The 23,375-nt window shown below is 42.2% G+C and overlaps 1 protein-coding gene across 1 annotated transcript; it reads right to left on the reverse strand.

The window, feature by feature from the left end:
* Positions 1-325: 325 nt before the first annotated feature.
* LOC110537036 (thrombospondin-4-B) lies at positions 326-17,583 on the reverse strand. The gene is made up of 22 exons (XM_036937005.1): positions 17,269-17,583; positions 10,370-10,567; positions 9,641-9,888; positions 9,021-9,120; positions 8,624-8,706; positions 8,469-8,520; positions 8,079-8,230; positions 7,821-7,958; positions 7,262-7,339; positions 6,778-6,930; positions 6,527-6,631; positions 6,268-6,375; positions 5,723-5,882; positions 4,434-4,552; positions 4,225-4,277; positions 3,685-3,878; positions 2,897-3,075; positions 2,746-2,794; positions 2,446-2,642; positions 1,634-1,806; positions 1,382-1,521; positions 326-1,187 (listed from the first exon to the last, which is right to left on the reverse strand). Exons 1-22 carry the CDS (start codon positions 17,345-17,347, stop codon positions 1,126-1,128), a joined length of 2,820 nt encoding a protein of 939 aa, XP_036792900.1. The 5' UTR covers positions 17,348-17,583; the 3' UTR covers positions 326-1,125.
* Positions 17,584-23,375: the final 5,792 nt, after the last annotated feature.

Consider the following 23,375-nt stretch of genomic DNA (forward strand, 5'->3'; position numbering starts at 1 on the left):
AAGTTCTATAGCCAAATAACTTGTCATACATCCCAAACCACCACCTCGCCCCTACCAACTCGCTCGGAGGCATGACCAAAATATGAGGGTGACTATGGAATGAGATTAGATTTGTTTTTTTAATATATTAGCATACCTTATGGATGCCCGTGCCACATGGTCACCGGCAATAATAATAATACTAGGTTAACAGGTCAATATTCTTGTTTCCTCACTGCTCTTTATTCTTTCAGCCACATGAACTGAGAGACTGTCCGATGAAAATCTGGAGAAACACATTCAATAAGGCTAATAAATAAGACCAAAAAAAACACAATACAATATCTCTTATCACATTTTTTTATTTGAAATTCCTTTGTTGATAGCATTATACTTATAAAATAATCAACATTTCAAACTTACAAACACCTACACAGGGGACTAAGACTTAAACCAGGCAGAAGAGTGGAGTTTATTTGGGAATCATTTTCAAATCGCTTTCTATTGGCCTCTAGAGAGTTGTTTTAAGGAGCCGGGATATTCACTGATAACAAAACTCTTGGTCAAGACTAGGCCTCTGGGGAGGATTGAGGTCACAGGTCCAAGACAATTGGCCTGGTCCCAGATCTGTTTGTGCTGTCTTTCCAACAGGACAAGACAGCACAAACAGATCTGGTACCAGGGTATAAGACAATGGAATATGCTCAGACATGACCAAGTCCCCATGGTCTGATTCATCTCCTGTGTTTTCTCTCATGTCCATATTGTGTGATGACATTGTGTGGGGCTGGTACACACTGAGAATCAAAGCTCTGAGAGAGGGAGAGAGAAGGAAGCTTATATCAATGGCTGATGTTTCTGTTTGTGGATGTTATTGCAAAATGAGCTCAAATAATAAAATCTTAAGTTTGAAATGTGAAATGTGAATTTTATTTTACTCTAGTAGTCCTAATTTAAACCACTGAGGACACTGATTATAACACCCATGAAGACAAGTTGATTAGATTTTTGTTGGGGAAGTGGGTAGACATGGAAACAGACCACATACATACAGTATTGCCACTGTGTACAAACGCACACACCACATACAGTACATTCCAAACACATCTGGAGAAACGGTCTCTCTTTCAGTTTTTCTCTGTATGCTTAGAGACCGTCGACGACGCCGTGCTGCATGCTGAACTCCTGGAAGTCCCCAGGGATGGTATCTGTGTAGGTTAGAGGTCAGAGGTTAAGGGTCAAAGTCAAGTTCTACCAAGAGTCAGTTAAATTAAGGTTGCCACTTTGGTTGATGAATTTGACTAATTTGAGTTCAAAACAATTGTAATTTTTATTTATTTATCCAGCACTGAGATGAAGTGCCTAAGACCGCTGCGACACTCGATGAAAGCATGCTGCTTACCATTGCAACGGTACTTTAGGTTGGACCAGATGATGTTTTCCTGAGAGAAACAGAACACGCCCAGTCGGCCTCCTCTCATGGTGGTGTCGATGGTCACACCAGAGTCAGCCACCAGCTCTGTCCCCTCATAGAAACGGGCCCTGTCCAAACACCCAACAGACATTAGCCATTGTTGTACACCATTGTGTATTAGATGTAGCCATGACATCACACACACACTCTCTCTCTCTATTTTTCTCTCAGCTGTCTCACCTGATGTATCCGACCTGGGGTCGGTGCTGCAGGTACCAACGGTAGGAAACCTTGTCCTTCCAGCCCACGTTCCTGGGGTCCTTCCACAGCAGACGCACCTGGTCGTTGGTGTCCCCTGTGTGCCACAGGGAGTTCCTCAGGTGCTCCCCTGGACCTGACTTAGACTTCACAGCCTGGGGAGGGAGAGAGCGATGGAGAGAGGAGATGGCGAGGGAGAGAAGGTAATTAAGAAGTAAGTACAAAGAAACAAAGACAGATTTGGCTTAGGGTGGCTCTCCATCAGTGGAGGCTGCTGAGGGGAGGACGTCTCATAATAATGGCAGGAATGGAGCAAATGGAATGGTATCAACCACATGGATGTCATGATATCATTCCACCCATTCCGCTCCAGCCATTACCACAGGCCCATCCTCCCCAATTAAGGTGCCACCAACCTCCTGTGCTGTCCATAGCACACGTGTGTGTGTTAAATTGTACAGAGCCACCCTAAATACAATCTATCTTTATTTTTCGTACTTACTTCAAAACACAATCTCACATACAATCATACACACACACCTTGAGCTGGATGCCAGGCTCAGCCACTGCTCTGAAGGGTGTGGCCAGCTAGTAGGTCTGCTCAAGACAGATTGTGTTTTGGGTGGCTCTCCATAGTACACATGTGTGTGAATTGTACAATCAAGAGACACCCTAAACCAAATCTATCTATCTTTGTCTTTTTGTACTTACTTCAAAAACACAATCTCACACACACACACACACACACACACACACACACACACACACACACACACACACACACACACACACACCTTGAGCTGGATGCCAGGCTCGGCCACTGCTCTAAAGGGTGTTGCCTGCCAGTAGGTCTGTTCAGTCTGTTTCCACATGACCACGTAGAAGGAGGAGGAGTCCTGGTAGCCAAAGATGAAGCCTGCGTAGTCATCGTCAGTCACCGTGTTAACATGGAATGTCCCCTCAAAGTCCACTCCACTGAACGCAGTGTAACCTAGGGAGCAATACACAACAAAAATGTTGCGATAAAATAGGATACGACTTGATACAATACCATATGAGATATAACGATATAACGATTTGGAAGTCTTTCTTACCGACAGCAAGTCCAGGGTCACTGTTCATGGTCTGAACAATCTCCATTCCCTGTTTGAGAGATTAAATGTCAGTTATGTTGACAACGTCAAAGCATTTCTGCCATGTTGAACTTATTGTGTTGTAAGTCCATCCAGTAAATGATCATCTGACCTGATTAAGTACCACCCAGTTGGGGTCAATCTGGGCATCGCCCTCCGGGTCCAGCACCACCGTCTGATAGGCTCTGAAGTCTGTCAGAGTGACCTCAGCATTCTCTGGACAGTTGTCTATCCTGTCTATCACCTTGTCCTGGTCAAAGTCTGACTCACACACATCTCCAACACCATCATCTGGAAGGAGAGAATACACAAAGGAAATGATGCCCAGTAAGGTTCTAAGCATAGACAATACACTGGTAGAGTGGAGAGTTACATTTGAGTCATTTAGCAGACACTCTTATCCAGAGCAACATATAGGAGCTATAGGGTTAACCACTAGGCTACCTGCCACAAATTGGTTGAATATCAATGATGAATGATACAGTAGTAGACCAATTAAGCTACAGTTATTTTTTTTGCAGATGTCATTGTGAAGTAAGCATTTCACTGTTATTTACACCTGTTGTTTTACGAAGCATGTGACGAATAAAATTAAATTTGATAGAGAACCTTGTTAATGCATAGGTGCTCACTTTCTTGTGTTTTACTTTCACTTAAAATGTAGTCTGATCCCATACTGTTGGTGTAGTCAACTCTTCTACAGTTGTCACACCATTTACTGTCTGTTTGGCAGGACACAAACTAACACAGAGAGGTGTTGGCCAAAGCACAAACAGACTGGATCACCAGGCAATAGGTTTTAGGTGATGACTCAAGAATTCACATTCAGATTGTCCCGTTGCTCTGCAATTTGTTTGAAGCAGTAAAGTAAATTATTTGAAAGAAATATTAAAGACTGACTGTTCTCATCCAGCTGGTCGGGATTGGGCACCAGTCTGCAGTTGTCGGGTCCTGGTAGCAGGAAGTCAGGGATGCTGTCGTTGTCGTCGTCATCGTCACACTCATCCCCCAGGCCGTCTTTGTCTGTGTCCAGCTGGGAGCTGTTGATCACGTTGGGACAGTTGTCCTTGGTGTCCTGGTGACCATCGCCATCACTACAGACCAGGGGATGACACACAGGGAGGAGGGACAGAAAAGATAGGTTCAGGTCATTATATGAATGGATTTAGTGTTGCTTACAGCAATGGAGTTGACATCATAAACAGATCTGGGACTCAGGCTAGTAGGGAATGGCTGGCAGTTTAGTAACATTGCACTGGCAACCTACTTTATGCACTGTATACTAAAATATACAGTAAAATGGAAATATTTGTCAAAATAAAGGGATATATTGACTACTGCAATTATGAATTGACTAAAATAAATTAAATCATGAAGTGGATATTTTAAGAGCATACGTTTTCTCAAGTCAGACACTTTTAAAATGTGTTTTTCTTGTACCTGTCTTGATTTGTGTCACAAGAATCCCCAACCAGGTCATGGTCAATGTCGGACTAAAATTAGAGCACAGATTTGTTAAAACACTTTTTGACCACTCAGTATAATATTTATTACAGGGTAGGACAGTCCAGTTGCTCCATATCCCATTTTATATCTGTAAACTGAACAGGTCTCAGAACCCTAAAGGAGGCCTGTGGAAGCAGTCTGACCTGGTTAGGATTAGGGATATCAGGGCAGCTGTCACAGGCATCTCCCACTCCGTCTCCATCCCGGTCCAGCTGGTCTCGGTTCACCACCTGCTGGCAGTTGTCAAGGAAGTTCTTCAAGCCTGGAGACCAATTCAATTACAAAGTTTGAGTTTGTAAAGTTATCTGACCAATAGTATCCCACCACTCTGCAGAAGTGTTGGTGAAATACATGAGTGCTTCAGCTTCAAGTGGACTCCTTTAGGAGCGCTGCTTTGTGACGTATGAACACCAGCGATGGCTGTTCTAGATATTTCACATTTAGAACATGTGTGAATCTCGGTTGGATACATGCAAAAAGTGAACTTTAAGTGTGGCCCATGAGAAAGTCATAAAACATGATTTGTATGATTTGAAGGCTTAACCACTGACGTTGAATCAATGCATTGGGATTTAAAAGCAAACTGCATGTGGTTGATTTTATTTCCATTGATATGCTGTTTCTAATAGTTCAATAGTTGTGCCACAAGGAGGCACTGTTGCATTTGTCATCTGAGTGAACTGTTGAAATATGGTAGGCCGTGTGTGTCATTTCTCATTTATCTCTGGAAAGCAACAGTACTGTGGTTGTAGCATAAAGGTCAAGCCGTCTGTAGACAGGGTCTATAAAAAGAAACCCAGACAGTCATCTACATTATTAAAGAGTGAGGATGATAAAGGCATACTGTATGTTTCTGTTAACTTGAGAGGTCATTTTAGTAGTGGGGTCATGGCAATTATGTATATAAACCCTGGATTGCTGATGCTACTCTATGTACTGGCTAGTGAGAGGCTTTGAAGCCACAGATCGGGCATATTGACACCCCCCAGAAGAAGCAGTCCTCCATAGGAATGAATGGAACGCTACAGTATTTAAATTAAATGTGTCAAGGACAAAATTACTTGTATTTAAAAAATACAATTTAGTGGGGACAGTAACAATTTTTTTAATAGATATTTTTCATGATTAGCTCACATTCTATAATTTAAAAGTATGCATTAAGGTGTCTGTAATATAATTAACGTAGAAATGAATTAATGAATTTATATAGCTTCCGAAACCTTTTTTTACGCTAGATGGGGAATGCCAAGATGGAGGTGCGGTGGCTTCAAAACAGCACCCCCTGTCAATCATCTAGTATATAAATCATTGGGTCAGGGTAGGGTTGGTGCTTGGTGGTACTGTATGTTCAAGGATTCTAGACAAGCGGCTGTTGGAACATACTACTGTGACGGACTGTAGCTATGTGGCAGTGATGTGTCACTGTACGTACCATCTCCATCCATGTCATCATCACAGGCGTCTCCTTTCCCATCACTGTCAGTGTCCCTCTGATCAGGGTTCTCCACCGTGCGACAGTTGTCACAGGCGTCACCATGGCTGTCCTTGTCACTGTTCCTCTGGTCCACGTTAGGCTTCAGCCAGCAGTTATCCTGCACGGGAGAGGGGCACAGAGGGAATAGGGTCAGTCTGTCTTATCTGGTGAAATCTCCTGTCTTAACCGGTGTCCTGTGTGAACTTAAGTATGCTCCTTCAAATTCTCAGCACAGCACAGCCAGAAGAGGACTGGCCACCCCTCAGAGCCTGGTTCCTCTCTAGGTTTCTTACTAGGTTCCTGCCTTTCTAAGGAGTTTTTCCGAGCCACCGTGGTTCTACATCTGCATTGTGTGCTGTTTGGAGTTTTAGGCAGGGTTTCTAAATAAGCATTTTGTGACATCTGCTGATGTAAAAAGGTCTTTATAAATGCATTTAATTTAATGTGTGTGTGTGTGTGTGTGTGTGTGTGTGTGTGTGTGTGTGTAAAGGTATAAGGTCTACCTGTTCATTCAGAATACCGTCACCATCAGCGTCGGTGTCACAAGCGTCTCCTTGTCCGTCCTTGTCAGCATCCTCTTGGCCAGAGTTAGGAACGCGCATGCAGTTATCCTGAAAACAGACAGATTTATTTATTGACCGATTTATGGTTATCACTTTAACAGACACACCATAAAAAGAAGATGGAGGGAGGGGAAAAGGGAGAGGAGGGGGGGGGTTGTTTATCCCAGGATAGTTGTATTTCTTGTGTTGTCATGGTTACCTTTTTACAGAGCATATCCTTGCACTTAAGTTTCTCATCAGGGTATCCATCAATGTCTGTATCCTTTCCACATAGGTAGCCATTACCAGCCCAGCCAATCCCACACTGACAGGAGAAAGAAGAGAGAACACTTAAGAGGCAGTGCGTGTTTGTGTGTTTTTGCGTGTGTAAGTGCGTATGTGTGCGTGTGTTTGTGTGTGTGAGGGAGAGTTCTGTCAATGGAGGCCAGTTTGTGATTCTTAGGACCCCACCTGACAGGTGATGGAGCCGTCTCTTTCTTGGAAACACTGGGCGTTGACATCACAGGGGTTGGTCAAACTGTTACCACAGCTCCTCTCTGGCTTACATCCCTTCACCTGGTCCCCTGTGTAGCCTGTCTTACAGCCCCCACAGACATATGAACCCTACAGGGATAATGTAGGGTAATAGGCAATGAGAGACATAGGAATAAATGTAGTACTTGTAGCAGGCAGTCAGAGATTTGGAATCCAGTTAACATTGTTCCCTCCTTGCATTATTGTTTAAATTGAGCAATATTCCGTTTTTTATTCCAGGCTATCAGATACTAGCCTGGTGCCAGATCTGTTTGTGCTTCAAGCAATTTCTGTTGAAGGAAACGAAGGTCAGGAGTTGGCTGAAGCAACAAACCGATCTAGTCGACCACCAGGCTATCAGACAGACAGACACTCAGGCCTTACCGCAGATTTATGACAGAGTAACACACTCAGGCCTTACCGCAGAGTTGTGACAGAGAGAGTTGGCGGTGCACTGTCCATTGTTGGGTTCTTTGCACTCGTCAATGTCATCACAGACCTAAGAGACCGTATAAAGTACAAGACTGGAGATGATTATTATGATACATATCTTGAAAAGGTGTTCCATGATTAGTTATCCTAATAACAATGTCACTGGGTGGGTAGGAGTATATTTAATTTAAATGAATCTTCTTGAATTGTCCATTGACTGACTTTAAACCTTCCTGTCGAAACGTTGGTGAATAAATTATTACAACAGACCTACTAGAGTGTGCAGCTTTTTCTTTTACCCAATTAAAATGGAGACCTTGACTGTATTTGGTGATGTTGACTGACCTGGAGACCTTGACTGTATTTGGTGTTGTTGACTGACCTGGAGACCTTGACTGTATTTGGTGATGTTGACTGACCTGGAGACCTTGACTGTATTTGGTGATGCTGAATGACCTGGTGACCTTGACTGCATTTAATGATGCTGGTGATGTTGACTGACCTGGAGACCTTGACTGTATTTGGTGATGTTGGTTATGTTGACTGACCTGTTTGTTTGTCTGTGCGTAGACCACTCCCACCCCTTCCACAGCCAGACCAGAGTAGCCCAGAGGACAGGCGTCACAGCGGAACCCTGGAGCCGTGTTCACACATTTCACCCCGGGGAAGCATGGGTTAAATTGACACTGGAGAGAGAGATGAAAGAAGACGCTTGGTTAGTGTTTCAGAATTATTACAACCATATAAATACATACAGTAAACATGCATGCACCTGAATATAACATACACACACAAACACACCCTACCTCATCCACATCATCACAGCTGAAGCCGTCCCCTGTGTATCCGTCAGGGCAGGGTCCACACTCAACCCCGTCCTCTGTCTCAATGCACATGTCACCGCGGAAACAAACGCCAGGGGCACACTTCTGCTTCATGACTTCGCTTCCACCCAGTCCTTCAAAGACACCCAGAGGAAATATATTTTTATGACACTCGTTTCCACAATACCAGTGGTTTCTCATGTATTAGTAATGAATGTGTTATAAGCGAACATACTTCAAACTAGTTTTATTACTAGGACCCAGTGATTTTCCTCATGGTCAGGAAAAAGCTATTTGCCCAATCTATAAACAACATATAACATAACTTTAATACATCATTTGTAATATAATGGTGATGGTGGATGTTCTTACCACAAGCCTGGCACTCAGAGATGGTGTTTCTGAGAAAAGATGTCTCTTTGACCTTTAGAAAGCAACATATACATGTTTTTAGTTTTTATGGACTCAGTGGGTCAGGAGGTACAGTTTATTAATAGCTCCCAGATGAGCTTGAGCACTATAGTTACCTGCTGAATGAGGACATCTTTCAGCTCGTTTATCACCTTCGTGAGATCAAGCATTTGATTGGACAGCTGCTTTGTGTTGACTCCTGCACGGGAGAGCAGCATTGGAAAATAACATTAGTCATACCAACAGACTCGAGGGGGGGGGGGGGGGGGGGGGGGGGTTCTTGTTTAACATCAATCTACAGTAACTGTTGTTTTTGTGTGAATTCGAAAGTAGAGACATATATATATCTATATATATCACCATTTATTTGCTTCTTGAAAGACAGTTGGGCAACGTTCAAGAGAAAGACTTTCCTCAAAATGTTTTTGTCTGTGTAAACTAGACAGTACTAGGGAACACACAGGAATAGGAGTTGGTTTATTTATTTATATATTTTTTGTCATAAACTCTTACCCAGAGTCTGCACTGAGTCTCCTTGTTGGTGGCAGTTTTGAAGAGAAGCTACGTTCTCAAACGTGTCTCCCACCACTAGTTTCAGCTCCTCCAGCTCTTCCTGTTTATGAAGAAGTCCAACAACAGGGACACATTAGTTGGAATCAGTGCTGAATGCTGATGGATGGGTTTGATTAGATTAGGACAAGGTGGTTACCAAATTTGTTTCCCGATTTCCCGATTTTTACCTGCTGTAGCCAACTCTAATTTCCGATGGACAAGCATTTGGCCAAAGCAGAAACAGACTATCTGGCACAGACTATCACGCTAGGGGGTTAGGGTCATTTGAATTTGGAAGGAGGATCTAGGAGTAAATAGGTGACATCACTCATAGTTTCCCTGAGTACAAAGTCAACAAAAGCAATGGTTTGGGGAGTGTCTGGGTAGCTCTGGTCAAATGGCTTAAATGGAAACTGACAACCAATCCTCAGTTGAAGGTTCTGTGATTTTGTCTGGATCCATGAGTAAATAATAGCTCTATTACATATGATGCACTACATTTGAACTGCACCCAATTTGACAATGGTCTAAATAAGTGCTCTATAAAAGCAATAGGTTTGAAACATATCTAATAACATCACCTCTGCTTTGCCCTGCATGCTCTTCAGCTCCACCACACCGTAGCCTGCAGGCAGACCCTGAAACACGGAGGGGAGATCCCGGACCGTCTCCACCAGCCTGCAGTCCAGGTGTAGCTCCACCCCCCCAGGTCCCTGCTGCATGCCCTTCAGGTGGAAAAGGAGGCGGTGGCGCTGACCGTCTGCCAGCGGGATGTTGTTGAAGGTCACGGAGCTCATCCTCCGATCACTCCTCAAGTAACGCAGCACAGCTGGGAGAGAGGAAGGGAAAGAATTAGAGGGAGAGAGATGAGAAGAACTTGATAGTTAAAGGAAAAGGACATGTGATGAAAAGGGAATCACAGCAAATGCGTCAATGAAATTAATACATGAATAATGTAGAAGCAGAGAGCGAAAATAATGATTTTTAAACACAAATTAAATTAAAAGAGAGAGAGAGAACTAAGACTCTTTTCACTGTTAGTCTACACCTGTTTACGAAGCATGTGACAATTAAAATGTTATTTAATTTGACATAGTACAGAAAAATGCATTCAGCAAGACCAATGTATTATGCATCCCTCTCCCCGTTGTGCACCTCATTTCTTTGAGAGGAAATGGTGGCCAGAAATCGATACCTTTGAATTAATAATGAGTAAAATAAACAATATCTTCTGTATTTTCAGAGTATAAGTAGATAAACCATCGGTTTCAATGGGCATGACGCCCCTGCCTCTCCTCCCTACCCCTTACCTCTGTTGAGTTTCCCCAGCACGGTGAACTCAAAGTACTTGCTGTTGTCCCGTGGGTTGTACAGGCCGAACACTGTGGTGCCAGTCTTGGGCTGCAGCTTGAAGGTGGTGAGGATGAACGCCTCATTAACGCCCTGCTCCACTAAGCCACCCTGCAGCAGGTCTGGCAGACAGTCCGGGGAATTGAGGAGATCATACACTACAGAGGAAAAAATAAAGCAAAATAACTGTAAAGGGAAATGTAAAGTAAAATAACTGTAAAGGGAAATGTAAAGTAAAATAACTGTAAAGGGTAATGTAAAGTAAAATAACTGTAAAGGGTAATGTAAAGTAAAATAACTGTAAAGGGAAATGTAAAGTAAAATAACTGTAAAGGGTAATGTAAAGTAAAATACATTTAAAGGGAAATGTAAAGTAAGATAAAATTAATGTAAAGGGAAATGTAAAGTAAGATACAATTAATGTAAAGGGAAATGTAAAGTAAAATAACTGTAAAGGGAAATGTAAAGTAAGATAAAATTAATGTAAAGGGAAATGTAAAGTAAAATAACTGTAAAGGGAAATGTAAAGTAAAATAACTGTAAAGGGAAATGTAAAGTAAAATAAATGTAAAGGGAAATGTAACGTAAAATAAATGTAAAGGGAAACGTAAAGTAAATAACTGTAAAGGGAACCGTAAAGTAAAATAACTGTAAAGGGAAACATAAAGTAAAAATAAATGTAAAGGGAAACATAAAGTATAGTAAAATTACTGTAAAAGGAAACATAAAGTAAAGTGAAATACCTGTGAAGAGAAACATAAAATAGAGTAAAATAACTGTAAAAGGAAACATAAACTAAAGTAAAATAAAGTAAAGTAATCTTTGAGGGGAAGTAAAGTAACAAAGTAAAGTTCTGCTGCTCAGTACAGCGAGAATAAAGACACGTGTAGATGAATAGGATGGTTATTGAGCAAGGTGTTGTCATGACGTTGCCCTCTTTGGGTACAGCAAGCCCCATCCCCCTCTCCCTGCCTACAACTAGGCTGCTGTGGTCAGAGAGGTCGTAAATTCCAGGAAGATCCTGCCTCATGGCCACACAGTATAGCGACAGAGTGAAGTTTCATAGAGAACAAGGGAATTTCTTCCACCTCACAGAACTTGAGGTCCGAACAACATTTATGTTCCCGGAGGAGGTATAAAAGATCGGTGAAGTATCCAGCTACGAACTGGTCCATTTGTTACATTTTAATACAACAAGCCGCCATGCCGGTTTAGCCAACTAGGGCACATTCCCCTATCATTTCTTGTAACCATATTTACTTTGTTTGTTTGTTTATGCACTTCTGTGAATTACTTAGTTAGTAAATAAACGATTTAAGACAATTGATGTATGGATGACTCATAGTGAAGACTGGGTTCGTGCAGATAACCAACATTTTACGACGTTTGGAATGAGACTAACACGAGGTAAAGTAAATAATTAATTAATTCGAAGACTAATTGATCAGATATAAAATATCTGAAAAGTTATATTAGGAAATTATAACTTTGTAATCTGAATATTTTCCTTGGTGCCCCAACTTCCTAGTTAATTACAGTTACATGATTAATCATTTTAATCGCATAATACTAATTACAGAGAATCTTTGATAAAAACTAAAAGTCTTCATTTAATGATAGTAAAGACACGACAGTGTTTTGGATGTTTCGGGGGGAAAGTGTACGTCAATACTGTATAGACTAAACTGGGCTGGAACATCACAGTGAGTTTGGCTAGCTGGGGAGAAATGTTACATTGCCTGGCCTGTAGTGTCCACTTGATCACATCGACCTGAATGGTGAGGATTGCTGAGCTAGAGGTTTTAAAGTGCTGAGAAGATGCTGGTCGTCACGAGAGAGTAGGCTAGTTGTCGATGAGGCAGATGAGGCAGAGTTTGGGGTAAAACATTTTCCCTTTTATCAGAATGTATGGTATTTTGATCAATCTTGAGCTAGTAGTTTTGATGTTCCGAGACAATACTTTACGTCAGTAGACTAGAATGGGCTGGAATAACGTAGTGGGTCTTTTGCTTGACCACTTTTACCACACAAATATGGATAGACTGTACTGAGTGCTCAGGGAGGGGAATGTAGAAGCCACTAAAGAGTTTTGGTATTTGGTATTTTATTAGGATCCCCATTAGCTGTTGCAAAAGCAGCAACCACTCTTCCCGGGGTCCACACAAAACATGAAACATGACATAATACAAAAACATTAATAGGCAAGAATACCTCAAGGACAGAACTACATCAATATATTTTTTTTAAGTCACAGGTTGCCTATATAGCAATACCAATACATACACGCAAACTATCTAGGTCAAATAGTGGAGCAGTGGTCTAAGGCACTGCATCTCAGTGCAAGAGCCGTCACTACAGTCCCTGGTTAGAATCCAGGCTGTATCACATCTGGCCGTGAATGGGTGTCCCACAGGGCGGCACACAATTGGCCCAGCATCGTCCGGGTTTGGCCGGTGTAGGCTGTCATTGTAAATAAGAATTTGTTCTTAACTGACTTGTCTAGTTAAATAAAGGTTAAAAAAAATGTAGTTGTGCCGTGAGGTGTTGCTTTATCTGTTTTTTGAAACCAGGTTTGCTGTTCATTTGAGCAAAATGAGATGGAATGGAGTTCCAAGCAATAATGGCTCTATGTAGTACAGTACGCTTTTTTTAATTTGTCCTGGATTTGGGGACTGTGAAAAGACCCCTGGTGGCATGTCTGGTGTGTGTGTGTGTCAGAGCTGTGTGTAAGTTGACTATGCAAAGAAATTGGGATTTTCAACACATTGTTTCTTATAAAAAAGAAGAAGTGATGCAGTCAGTCTCTCCTCAACTCTTAGCCAAGAGAGACTGCCATTTATAGTATTGATATCAGCCCTCTGATTACAATGAAGAGCAAGACGTGCCACTCTGTTCTGGGCCAGCTGCAGCTTAACTAGGTCTTTCCTTGCAGCACTCAACCACACTACTGGACAATAATCAAGATAAGACAAAACTATAGCCTGCAGGACTTGCTTTTTGGAATGTTATGTTACAAAAGCAGAGCATCTCTTTATTACTGACAGAGCTCTCCCCATCTTTACAACCATTGAATCTATATGTTTTGACCATGACAGTTTACAATCTAAGGTAATGCCAAGTAATTTATTATCCTCAACTTGTTCAACTGCAACTTCATTCATTACCAGATTCAGCTGAGGTCTACTATTTCTACCAAATACAATGCTCTTTGTTAAGGGTTTCAGTGACTTCATTAGCTGTGGTTGCTGATGCTTTTATGGTTGAATAATCAGCATACATGGACACACATGCTTTGTTTAATGCCAGTGGATGGTCATTGGTAAAGAAAATAAAAAAAGGGTAGAGGGCCTAGATAGCTGCCCTGCGGTACACCACACTTTACATGTTTAACATTAGAGAAGCTTTGTGTCAGTGCAGTACATGTTGAGTGTCCTTTTCTATAACCCTGCGGTAAGTCTGTTGTTAATTTGTTTCCAGAGAAATAGCATTGTATTTGGTCAAACACAATTCTTTCCAACAGTTTGCTAAGAGCTGGCAGCAAGCTTAAAGGTCTGCTGTTAGAACCAGTAAAGGCTGCTTTACCACTCTTGGGTAGCGGAATTACTTTGGCTTCCCTCCAGGCCGGACGACAAATACTTTCCTCTCGGCTCAGATTAAATATATGACAGATAGGAGTGGCTGTAGAGTCAGCTACCATCCTCAGTAGCTTTCCATCTAAGTTGTCAATTCCAGGAGGTTTGTCATTATTGATAGTTAACAATGATTTTTCCACCTCTCCCACACTAACTTTACAAAATTCAAACTTGCAATGCTTTTCTTTCATTAGAATTTGTTTTATGCATGAATACGATGGCTCATTGTTTGTTGTTGGCATTTCCTTCCTAAATTTGCCCACTTTGCCAATGATGTAATCATTAAAATAATTTGCAACATCAAATGGTTTTGTGATGAATAAGCCATCTGATTCATTAAAATATGGAGTTGAATTTGTCTTTCTGCCAATAATTTAATTTAATGTACTCCAATGTTTTTTTCCCATGATTCTTTGTATCATGGATCTTGGCTTCATAATACAGTTTCTTATTTTTTGTTGTTGAGTTTAGTCTCATAATTTCTCAATTTGCAATAAGTCAGCCAGTCAGATGTGCAGCCAGACTTATTAGCCACTCCTTTCGCCTCATCTCTTTCAACCATTCAGTTTTTAATTTCCTCATCAATCCATGGAGCCCTAACAGTTCTAACAGTCAGTTTCTTAACAGGTGCATGTTTGTCAATAATTGGAAGAAGCAATTTCATAAATTCATCAAGTGCAGTGTCTGGATGCTCCTTATTAATCACATCAGACCAACAAATATTTTTAACATCATCCACATAAGAGTCACAGCAAAATCTTTTGTATGATCTCTTATACACAATTTTAGGCCCAGCTTTTGGAACTTTGGCCTTCCTGGGTATAGCCACAATATTGTGATCACTGCATCCAATGGGTACAAATACAACTTTAGAACAAAGTTCTACACTATTAGTTAAAATGTGATCGATACATGTGGATAATCTTGTCCCTGTAGTGTTTATAAACAACCTGGTAGGTTGATTAATAACCTGAACCAGATTACAGTCACTGGTTACAGTGAGAAGCTTTCTCTTGAGTGGACGGTTAAGCTCAAGGTTACAATTCTATTCCAATAAAGTCCCTCCGGGACACAGCAGGCCATGGGAGGATGTGCCTTGAATCCCTCCCCGCCAGTCTGAGACCGTACATGAATACACAAGTGTCCTAGCAGCCGTCTACAAGGCACAGTGTAATGAAGGCACGCACCAAATTGCTCCCAAATGCTTCTAGAAAATTGCTCTCATCTTCTCTCTTCTCAGTGTGTGTGCGTGTGTGCGTGTGTGTGCGCACGCGTGCGTGGGCTTCCATCTGTGTCTGTCAGCTTCAGACATCTTTCTTATTTTCTCCTGCCTCTAGTCTTTCCTCCCGTTCCCCCTGCCTGGCCTCAATCTGCTCCAGCTCACCAGGGAGCAGCACGGGTGCTTTTAAAGGTGTGTGGTTAAACGTGACTGGAGCCTCCTTTTCATGCTGTTTCCTGCACTCAATCTCACCTTTACAAACACACTGATGCCTGGTTTGTGAAAGGCTTCAGCATCACTATTGTCCCCGTCACTTGAGGAGGGAGGTTAGGCAAACACTAACAGATAGATCTCTGTATGGTTCAACCTGACTTGGCCTGCAAACTGGGACTGGGGAGTGCACCAATAAAACAGTCTAAACAAACCAACTCTTTTTCTATTCTCATCTGTCTGTTTAGACACATTATACACACTCTCTCTCTTCCATCTGTGTGTCAGGATCTCCTCACAAAGTTCCATGAGAAAGGGTTAGATTTCATCCCCAGAGCCACCGCTTGTCCTATCATGATCTGTTAAGCTATACAAAACCAAATTCACCTGAACAGCTCACATACAGTATGACACATGCGACATGATGTACCACATAAAGTCAATTGAAGTCATAAAGTGACAGTAAAATCACCTAGATGCAGTAGATAATAAACAACTGCATTATTGTTGTCTGATATGTATATTGTGCCTTAAAAGGTAAATAATCCATTTAAGTCCTGTATGGCTCAGCTGGTAGAGCGTGGTGCCAGGGTTGTGGGTTCGATACCATACATGACTGTAAGTTGCTTTGGATAAAAGTGTCTGCAAAATAGTATATATTGTATTATTATAAGTAATAACAAAGTTGTACTGTAAACACAAGGCATATAATTGACAATTTACTTAATAAGTCCAAACTTTTGTTTGTTTATAGTGAAACCTCATGCAATAATTGCCAATAATTTATACTTGTATGAACTGCTAGTGAGTCAAATGTTTACTATTTATCAACGGCGACAACTGTGTGCAGTATAGCTGTGAATATATTTTGTAAAATAATGTGACAGTTATGGCCTGTACCTCAGTGTAGATGCCATTTAAAGGCCTGTGTGTTGTGGTGCATGTGTGTGTGTGTGTGTTTTCAGACTCCAAAATTGCATGCAGACCATTAGTGATTATTCCCATGTGTGTGCTATAGCTGGTACTTTAAATCATATCCAGACTCCAGACCCCCCCCCCCCCCTCCCACACACACACACACACACTAAACACACACACACACACACACACTCAATTAATACAGCGGTCACATCTCAGTCATCACCTCTTACTCTTCCTCAGTCTAAAGTCAGTACACAACATTCTTATGAAGCATGTATTTTCAATATTCTTACCACACAGGACACAGAGGACTATTTATCAGAACATTTATTCTTACTCAACAGAGTATCAAATGTCCTGTCTAGCCCTCTGTGTATATTGGCTTGAGTGTGAATGAATATGATATTCTCGTTTTACAAAGTAAAAAAGCAACTGTACAATGGTGATTGCAATCTAAATAAGAGCAATATATATTTTTGTGTTGACTGATTTTGTTACCTTAAACTTTTGGGGAAAAATGTGATATGTGATATTCTCAATCACAGTGTCTGTTAGATCAATCATTACCTCAGAGCTTCATGGTTCTCGATTGGAATACTCTGAGGTAGAGTGCTGAGAGCTTTAGTAGACTGATAAAGGGCATCTGAAGATGACATCACAGTCGGTTTGTATGTCAACTTAAACTGTATGTCTTTGGCTAAGATCAAATTGTTGAATTTTTACTTTTAGCGGTTGTGTCCTGTGATTACAAAGCAATACCTTAAAAGTACTTTGTGGTGCAATTGCATGGTTTCAACAGACTTCAATGACCACATCAAGATCATAATGGCATCACATTCAGTAATAATTTAAGAAAGTCATTGTCAGCTACACTCACCTGAGCCCTGGGCTCCCACTTCCGAACACAGGTTGAAGATCAGTTGCGAAGCCACGATCAGTGTCGTCCACAACCCCATTCTGTCCTCTCACTGTTCCCAGACCTGTTTCTCTGGAGTGACTTATCTTTTATCAGGCAGAGTGGTGCTCTTGGTCCTCCTGTACTGTTTGTTGCCTTGGATGTGTGTGGTGTGTATGGCTCACAGTAGAGACAGAGGTGAGGCTAGGCTGTCATAGTGAGGCACGGAACAGCTGCTGTCTGTGTGTGTGTGTGGCTGAGTGGGGAGGACAGGAGGCTGACTGAGGGAGGAGGAGCAGGGCCGGAGATGGTTTAAGCTTTCTTCAGACAGCCACATGCAGAGGAGTGACCAAAACATTCTCCACCGTATTGGCTCCCATTAATGTGTGTGTTTGTGTGTGTGTATATGCATGCAGGGGTTCTTCCATGGTTCACGACCTCATTGTGGGCAGTGAACATTCTGTACTTACAGTAAGCCAGACTAAACAATGTGCAACTTTTTGATCTGTGCCACTCTTCAGACTTTAGAGAAAAAAACGTGTGTTAATAGTACAGCAATAAAGTCAGTCTCCTGGCAGTCAGGAGGCATTTTATTGGCACACACCTCCTCCTCCCAAACACTGTTAGGGATTCTTTCAGCTTTTCAGGGCTTCAGATGTAACACCTTTCCACTGCATCCCGGCTTCCTTTTAATCTACAGGCTTTTGACAGGAAATGAGCGATCTGAAACCCAAATCTGAAATCCGAAATTCATTTTATCAGGAAAACGGCAGCCCTGCCACTTGGTTTTGCTATAAAGCTCAGGGATGGGACTGGAGAAATGTAATGAGCTACAGTACCAGTGAAAAGTTTGGACACACCCACTCATTCAAGGGTTTTTCTTCATTTTTACTATTTTCTACATTGTACAGTGGAGGCCAAAAGTTTTGAGAATGACACAAATATTAATTTTCACAAAGTCTGCTGCTTAAGTTTGTATGATGGCAATTTGCAAATACTCCAGAATGTTATGAAGAGTGATCAGATGAATTGCAAAGTCCCTCTTTGCCATGCAGATGAACTGAATTCCCCCAAAAAACATTTCCACTGCATTTCAGCCCTGCCACAAAAGGACCAGCAGACATCATGTCAGTGATTATTTCGTTAACACAGGTGTGAGTGTTGAGGAGGACAAGGCTGGAGGTCACTCTGTCATGCTGATTGAGTTCGAATAACAGACTGGAAGCTTCAGAAGGAGGGTGGTGCTTGGAATCATTGTTCTTCTTCTGTCAACCATAGTTACCTGCAAGGAAATACGGCCATCATCATTGCTTTGCACAAAAAGGTCTTCACAGGCAAGGATATTGCTGCCAGTAAGATTGCACCTAAATCAACCATTTATCGGATCATCAAAAACTTCATGGAGAGTGGTTTAATTGTTGTCAAGAAGGCTTCAGGGCGCCCAAGAAAGTCCAGCAAGCGCCAGGACCGTCTCCAAAAGTTGATTCAGCTGCGGGATTGGGGCACCACCAGTACAGAGCTTGCTCAGGAATGGCAGCTGTCAGTTGTGAGTGCATCTGCACGCACAGTGAGGCGAAGACTTTTGGAGGATGGCCTGGGGTCAAGAAGGGCAGCAAAGAGCCACTTCTCTCCAGGAAAACCATCAGGGACAGACTGACATTCTGCAAAAGGTACAGGGATTGGACTGCTGAGGACTGGAGTAAAGTCATTTTCTCTGATGAATGCCCTTTCCGATTGTTTGGGGCATCTGGAAAAAAGCTTGTCCTTAGAAGACAAGGTGAGCGCTACCATCAGTCCTGTGTCATGCCAACAGTAAAGCATCCTGAGACCATTCATGTGTGGGGTTGCTTCTCAGCCAAGGGAGTGGGCTCACTCACTATTTTACCCTAAGAACACAGCCATGAATAAAGAATGGTACCAACACATCCTCCGAGAGCAACTTCTCCCAACCATCCAGGAACAGTTTGGTGACGAGCAATGCCTTTTCCAGCATGATAGAGAACCTTGCATAAAGCAAAAGTGATAACTAAGTGGCTCGGGGAACAAAACATAGATATTTTGGGTCCATGGTCAGGAAACTCCCCAGACCTTAATCCCATTGAGAACTTGTGGTTAATCCTCAAGAGGCGGGTGGACAAACAAAACCCCACAAATTCTGACAAACTGGTTAGGGTATGTTTTAAAAGTCATAGTGGGTACATAATCTCCTATACAGTTCCCGATAAACGCATTCATCGTCTCAGCGTATTCGTTGATATTATTCTCTGAAGCTACCTGGAATGTATCCCAGTCCGCGTGATCAAAACAATCTTGAAGTGTGGATTTCGATTGGTCAGACCAGCATTGAATAGTCCTCATCACGGGTACTTCCTGTTTGAGTTTCTGCCTATAGGAAGGGAGGAGCAAAATGGAGTCATGGTCAGATTTGCCGAAAGGAGGGCGGGGGAAAGCCTTGTAGGCATCGCGGAAGTTGGAGTAACAGTGGTCGAGTGTTTTAGTAGTGCGAGTACTACAGTCGGTATGTTGAGAGAACTTCGGCAGCCTTTTCCTCAAATTTGCTTTGTTAATATTCCCAGCTACAATAAATGCAGCCTAAGGATATGTGGTTTCCAGTTTGCATAAAGTCCATTGAAGTTCTTTGAGGGCCGTCGTGGTATCGGCTTGAGGGGGGATGTACATGGCCAAGACTATAATCGAAGAAAATTATCTTGGGAGATAATACGGTCTGCATTTGATTGTGAGGTATTCTAGGTCAGGTAAACAAAAGGACATGAGTTCCTGTATGTTGTCACAATTACACCATGAGTCGTTAATCATGAAACACACACCCCCGGTCCTACTTCTTCCCGGAAATATATTTATTCCTGTCTTCGTGATGAACTGAGAACCCAACCGGATGTACCAACTCAGACAGTATATCCTGAGAGAGCCATGTTTCCATGAAACAGAATATGTTACAATCCCTGATGTCTTTCTGGAAAGAAACCCATGCCCTGAGCTCGTCAACTTTATTATCCAGAGAGTAAACATTAGCGAGTAATATACTCGGAAGTGGTGGGTGGGGTGCGCACCACAAGTTGGACTAGAAGACCACTCCGAGTACCTCTCCTCCACCGGCGTTGTTTTTATTTGGCTTCTGGAATCAGTTCAATTGCCCTGGGGGTGTGAACAAAGGATCCGCTTCGGGAAAGTTGTATTCCTGGTTGTAATACTGGTAGTGCTGGTGAGTTACCGCTGCTCTGATATCCAATAGTTCTTTCCGGCTGTATGTAATAACACAAAATAAATTCTGGACTGACAATGTAAGAAATAATACATAAAAAACTAAATACTGCATAGTTTACCAAGATAATACCGTTTTACTGAGCTCATGAAGCATTTATAAGTCCTTTATTCAATTATCAATGTTTATATATCATTCATTGAAATGACCATTGAATAAATTCCCAGATCTCAGACTGTAGCTTTAACAAGCCCAGCACGGTCACCGGGGCCAACACTGTCACCGGGGCCAACCGGGGCCAACACTGTCACTGGGCCCGACACTGTCACTGGGCCCGACACTGTCACTGGGCCCGACACTGTCACTGGGCCCAACACTGTCACTGGGCCCAACACTGTCACTGGGCCCAACACTGTCACTGGGCCCAACACCCAACACTGTCACTGGGCCCAACACAGTCACTGGTGCCAACATACCGCAAGACAGTCCGGAACACACGGCCGGAGGTTGTCACACTATCTGGCACCAAACTACTTGTCACATTTGGCAGACATGAACAAACTGGAGGCTTAATAATGTTTGTTTTTCTCATTTTTTGTGTATTTTGTGACTTTTAAGAGTATGGAGGCTTGTTACATTTTGAGATTTCAAGGCGTTTGTGGTTTCCAAGTACTCCGCTAGTCCAGACTCCCGCAGTGAACACCTAGCTAGTCGCTGAAGAAACTCATGACTAAGAGTTGTAGCACAGATGGAGATAGGAAACTAGGAAATGTGTATATATAAGACGTTATAGGTTGCACTGCTGCTGTGTTGCATAACAAGAAGCTAGATGTGTGGTCAGTAGTGCATTCTTCATTGATTCGGTCTTAAACTGAAGTCTGTTCAAGATGTCTGCAGCAGTGCAAAGCTGCTCCTTAAATGGACAAACAGAAGGAGCAAGATAGAAGCTTCATCAGCAGACAGCATTGAGAAAGCGAGACAGTTTCTGTACCCAGATACCACATGTGTTTTGTGTGGTCACTTGCATGTCTCTTCAGTCTTTTGGTGTTTTATGGTGTGGACTCCATCTAAGTAGTTGACAGAGATTCTGTAGGACACCCAAAGACTAAACTCTCCTCTGATTGGTTGAGTTATCACAAAGGCCTTCCACAGAAGTGAGGTTCTGGATCAGCGAAAGGCACCAGTGTGATAGGCTAAGCATATAATTAATTATTGGACAGCCCACATCCGTTTGCTGGAGACCCTGGACTGAGTCACGTCATAGTGTGGTTGGTGAGCTCAGAGTGAACCGTGTAACTGGGTTTGTATCAACCCAAACCCCAGAGACAGACAGGCTGCTGCTATTCTTAGACTGGAGACAGATGTGAAATTGTGCAGCTCAGGTTTTCTCATCCCTAAACCCCTTTTCTTATCCCTACAGTATGTCCCTTTTTATCAAGCGTTAGCCTACACACATATACACACACATATTACAGTACGTCTTGCTGCTATTGTACTGTATAGTGTCATTACTCTTTGTTGTGTTTGGTTGTGATGTGCTGGGTTGTGATGTGCTGTGATGTGATGTGTTATGTGTTGCGTTGTGCTGCGTTGTGATGTGTTGTGTTGTGATGGGGATGTTCTCAAATGAATGAAGTTGCACAATTGTAATCAGTAGCCGTGAGGAGAGTTTATTCATCTTCTAATTAGACTAAGACATGTATCAGAGCTTAGGCTGGTCCAGTAGGGGGAAGGCAACTCCAAACTCCAAATTACAGCTTCCACATTGGGCTTTACTCCGTCATTAGAGTCAGCTCTAATGCCAAAGGCTTAATAATCCTCCCACATCCTATGGGATTGTGGGTATTTGTCTTTAAACATATGAGCCAATTTGTTTCTAGAATGGTCTTCTAAGGCAGTCCAGGTAAGAATAGAAGTTGACTTGAGTTAAGCCCCTAGGTGCTATGGTGAGGAGGATCTCATCCATCTTACTCTGTCTGTTTAGGTTCCAAGTTTTTCCAGGTCGTACCAGTCGAAAGTATGAATTATACAAAGCTTAATTTTTTTGAGGGTCAAAAGAAGACTGGAAAATATATTCTCAGCCAATGTATGTAAATTAGGATTTTAAAATGTAATGCATTCGGTATTACTGATGCAGATTTATTCCATCTTTAGCTGTAATTTTAGGAGGCTGTTTAAGAAAAAGACTAGTGTAACCTGAGAATAAACCTACCTAACCTGAGGCAGGTCTGCTCTTAGCCAAGGATAGGACACATTCCAGACAGATAATTTATCCTTTATATGTAGGTGACCTGACCAGGAAAAACTCTGGGTTTTAGTTATAGCCTAGAGTTTTTCCTGCACTGATTACATGGTCCGGAAACATGTCTGGTCCTACATGATTGTTTTATATCCTGTAAGAGACCAATAGGACTCAGTTTAGATAATTAGTATGCTGTCATACCCACACCTTTTCCATTTGCTTGGCCATAAAGTCTATCTACCAATCAATGAAGTTGTCTGTGAAATCACTCAAAATGTTCTCCACTGTGGACAAGTGGAGAAATTATACTTTTCCTGGAAGTGTAATTATTGCACAAGGTGAACCTTGTGTATTCTCAAAACAACTACAGTACATGTGAGGGGAAATGTATAATTTCACAAACTACACAGCCTTTTTAGTGCCCACTGAAATTCTCAGGAAGGATTGTCCAAGACTAGCTAATGGAGGCCCCCTCAGTGGTAAGAGGACCCAGGTAATGCTCTTACCAGATGGACCCATCCAGTCAGTCAGCCCACAGACTAGCCAGCAGCTGTTCCACTAACTTCACACAGGCACCATTCAGCACGTACATCACCTTCCACCACCCTCGACCCACTCACCCTC

Source organism: Oncorhynchus mykiss, chromosome 12, assembly GCF_013265735.2.
Source record: "Oncorhynchus mykiss isolate Arlee chromosome 12, USDA_OmykA_1.1, whole genome shotgun sequence".
NCBI classification, from domain to species: Eukaryota; Metazoa; Chordata; class Actinopteri; order Salmoniformes; family Salmonidae; genus Oncorhynchus; species Oncorhynchus mykiss.

What these genes read in the sequence shown, in the direction of transcription:
- LOC110537036 (XM_036937005.1), bottom strand. Translation starts at nt 17,347, where the DNA reads ATGGGGTTGTGGACGACACTGATCGTGGCTTCGCAACTGATCTTCAAC. An exon ending in AGACTCAGTGCAGACTCTGG is followed by an intron (nt 8,707 to 9,020) that starts GTAAGAGTTTAT and finishes TCTCCCGTGCAG; the next exon opens with GAGTCAACACAAAGCAGCTG. An exon ending in ACGGCTCCATCACCTGTCAG is followed by an intron (nt 6,632 to 6,777) that starts GTGGGGTCCTAA and finishes TTCTCCTGTCAG; the next exon opens with TGTGGGATTGGCTGGGCTGG.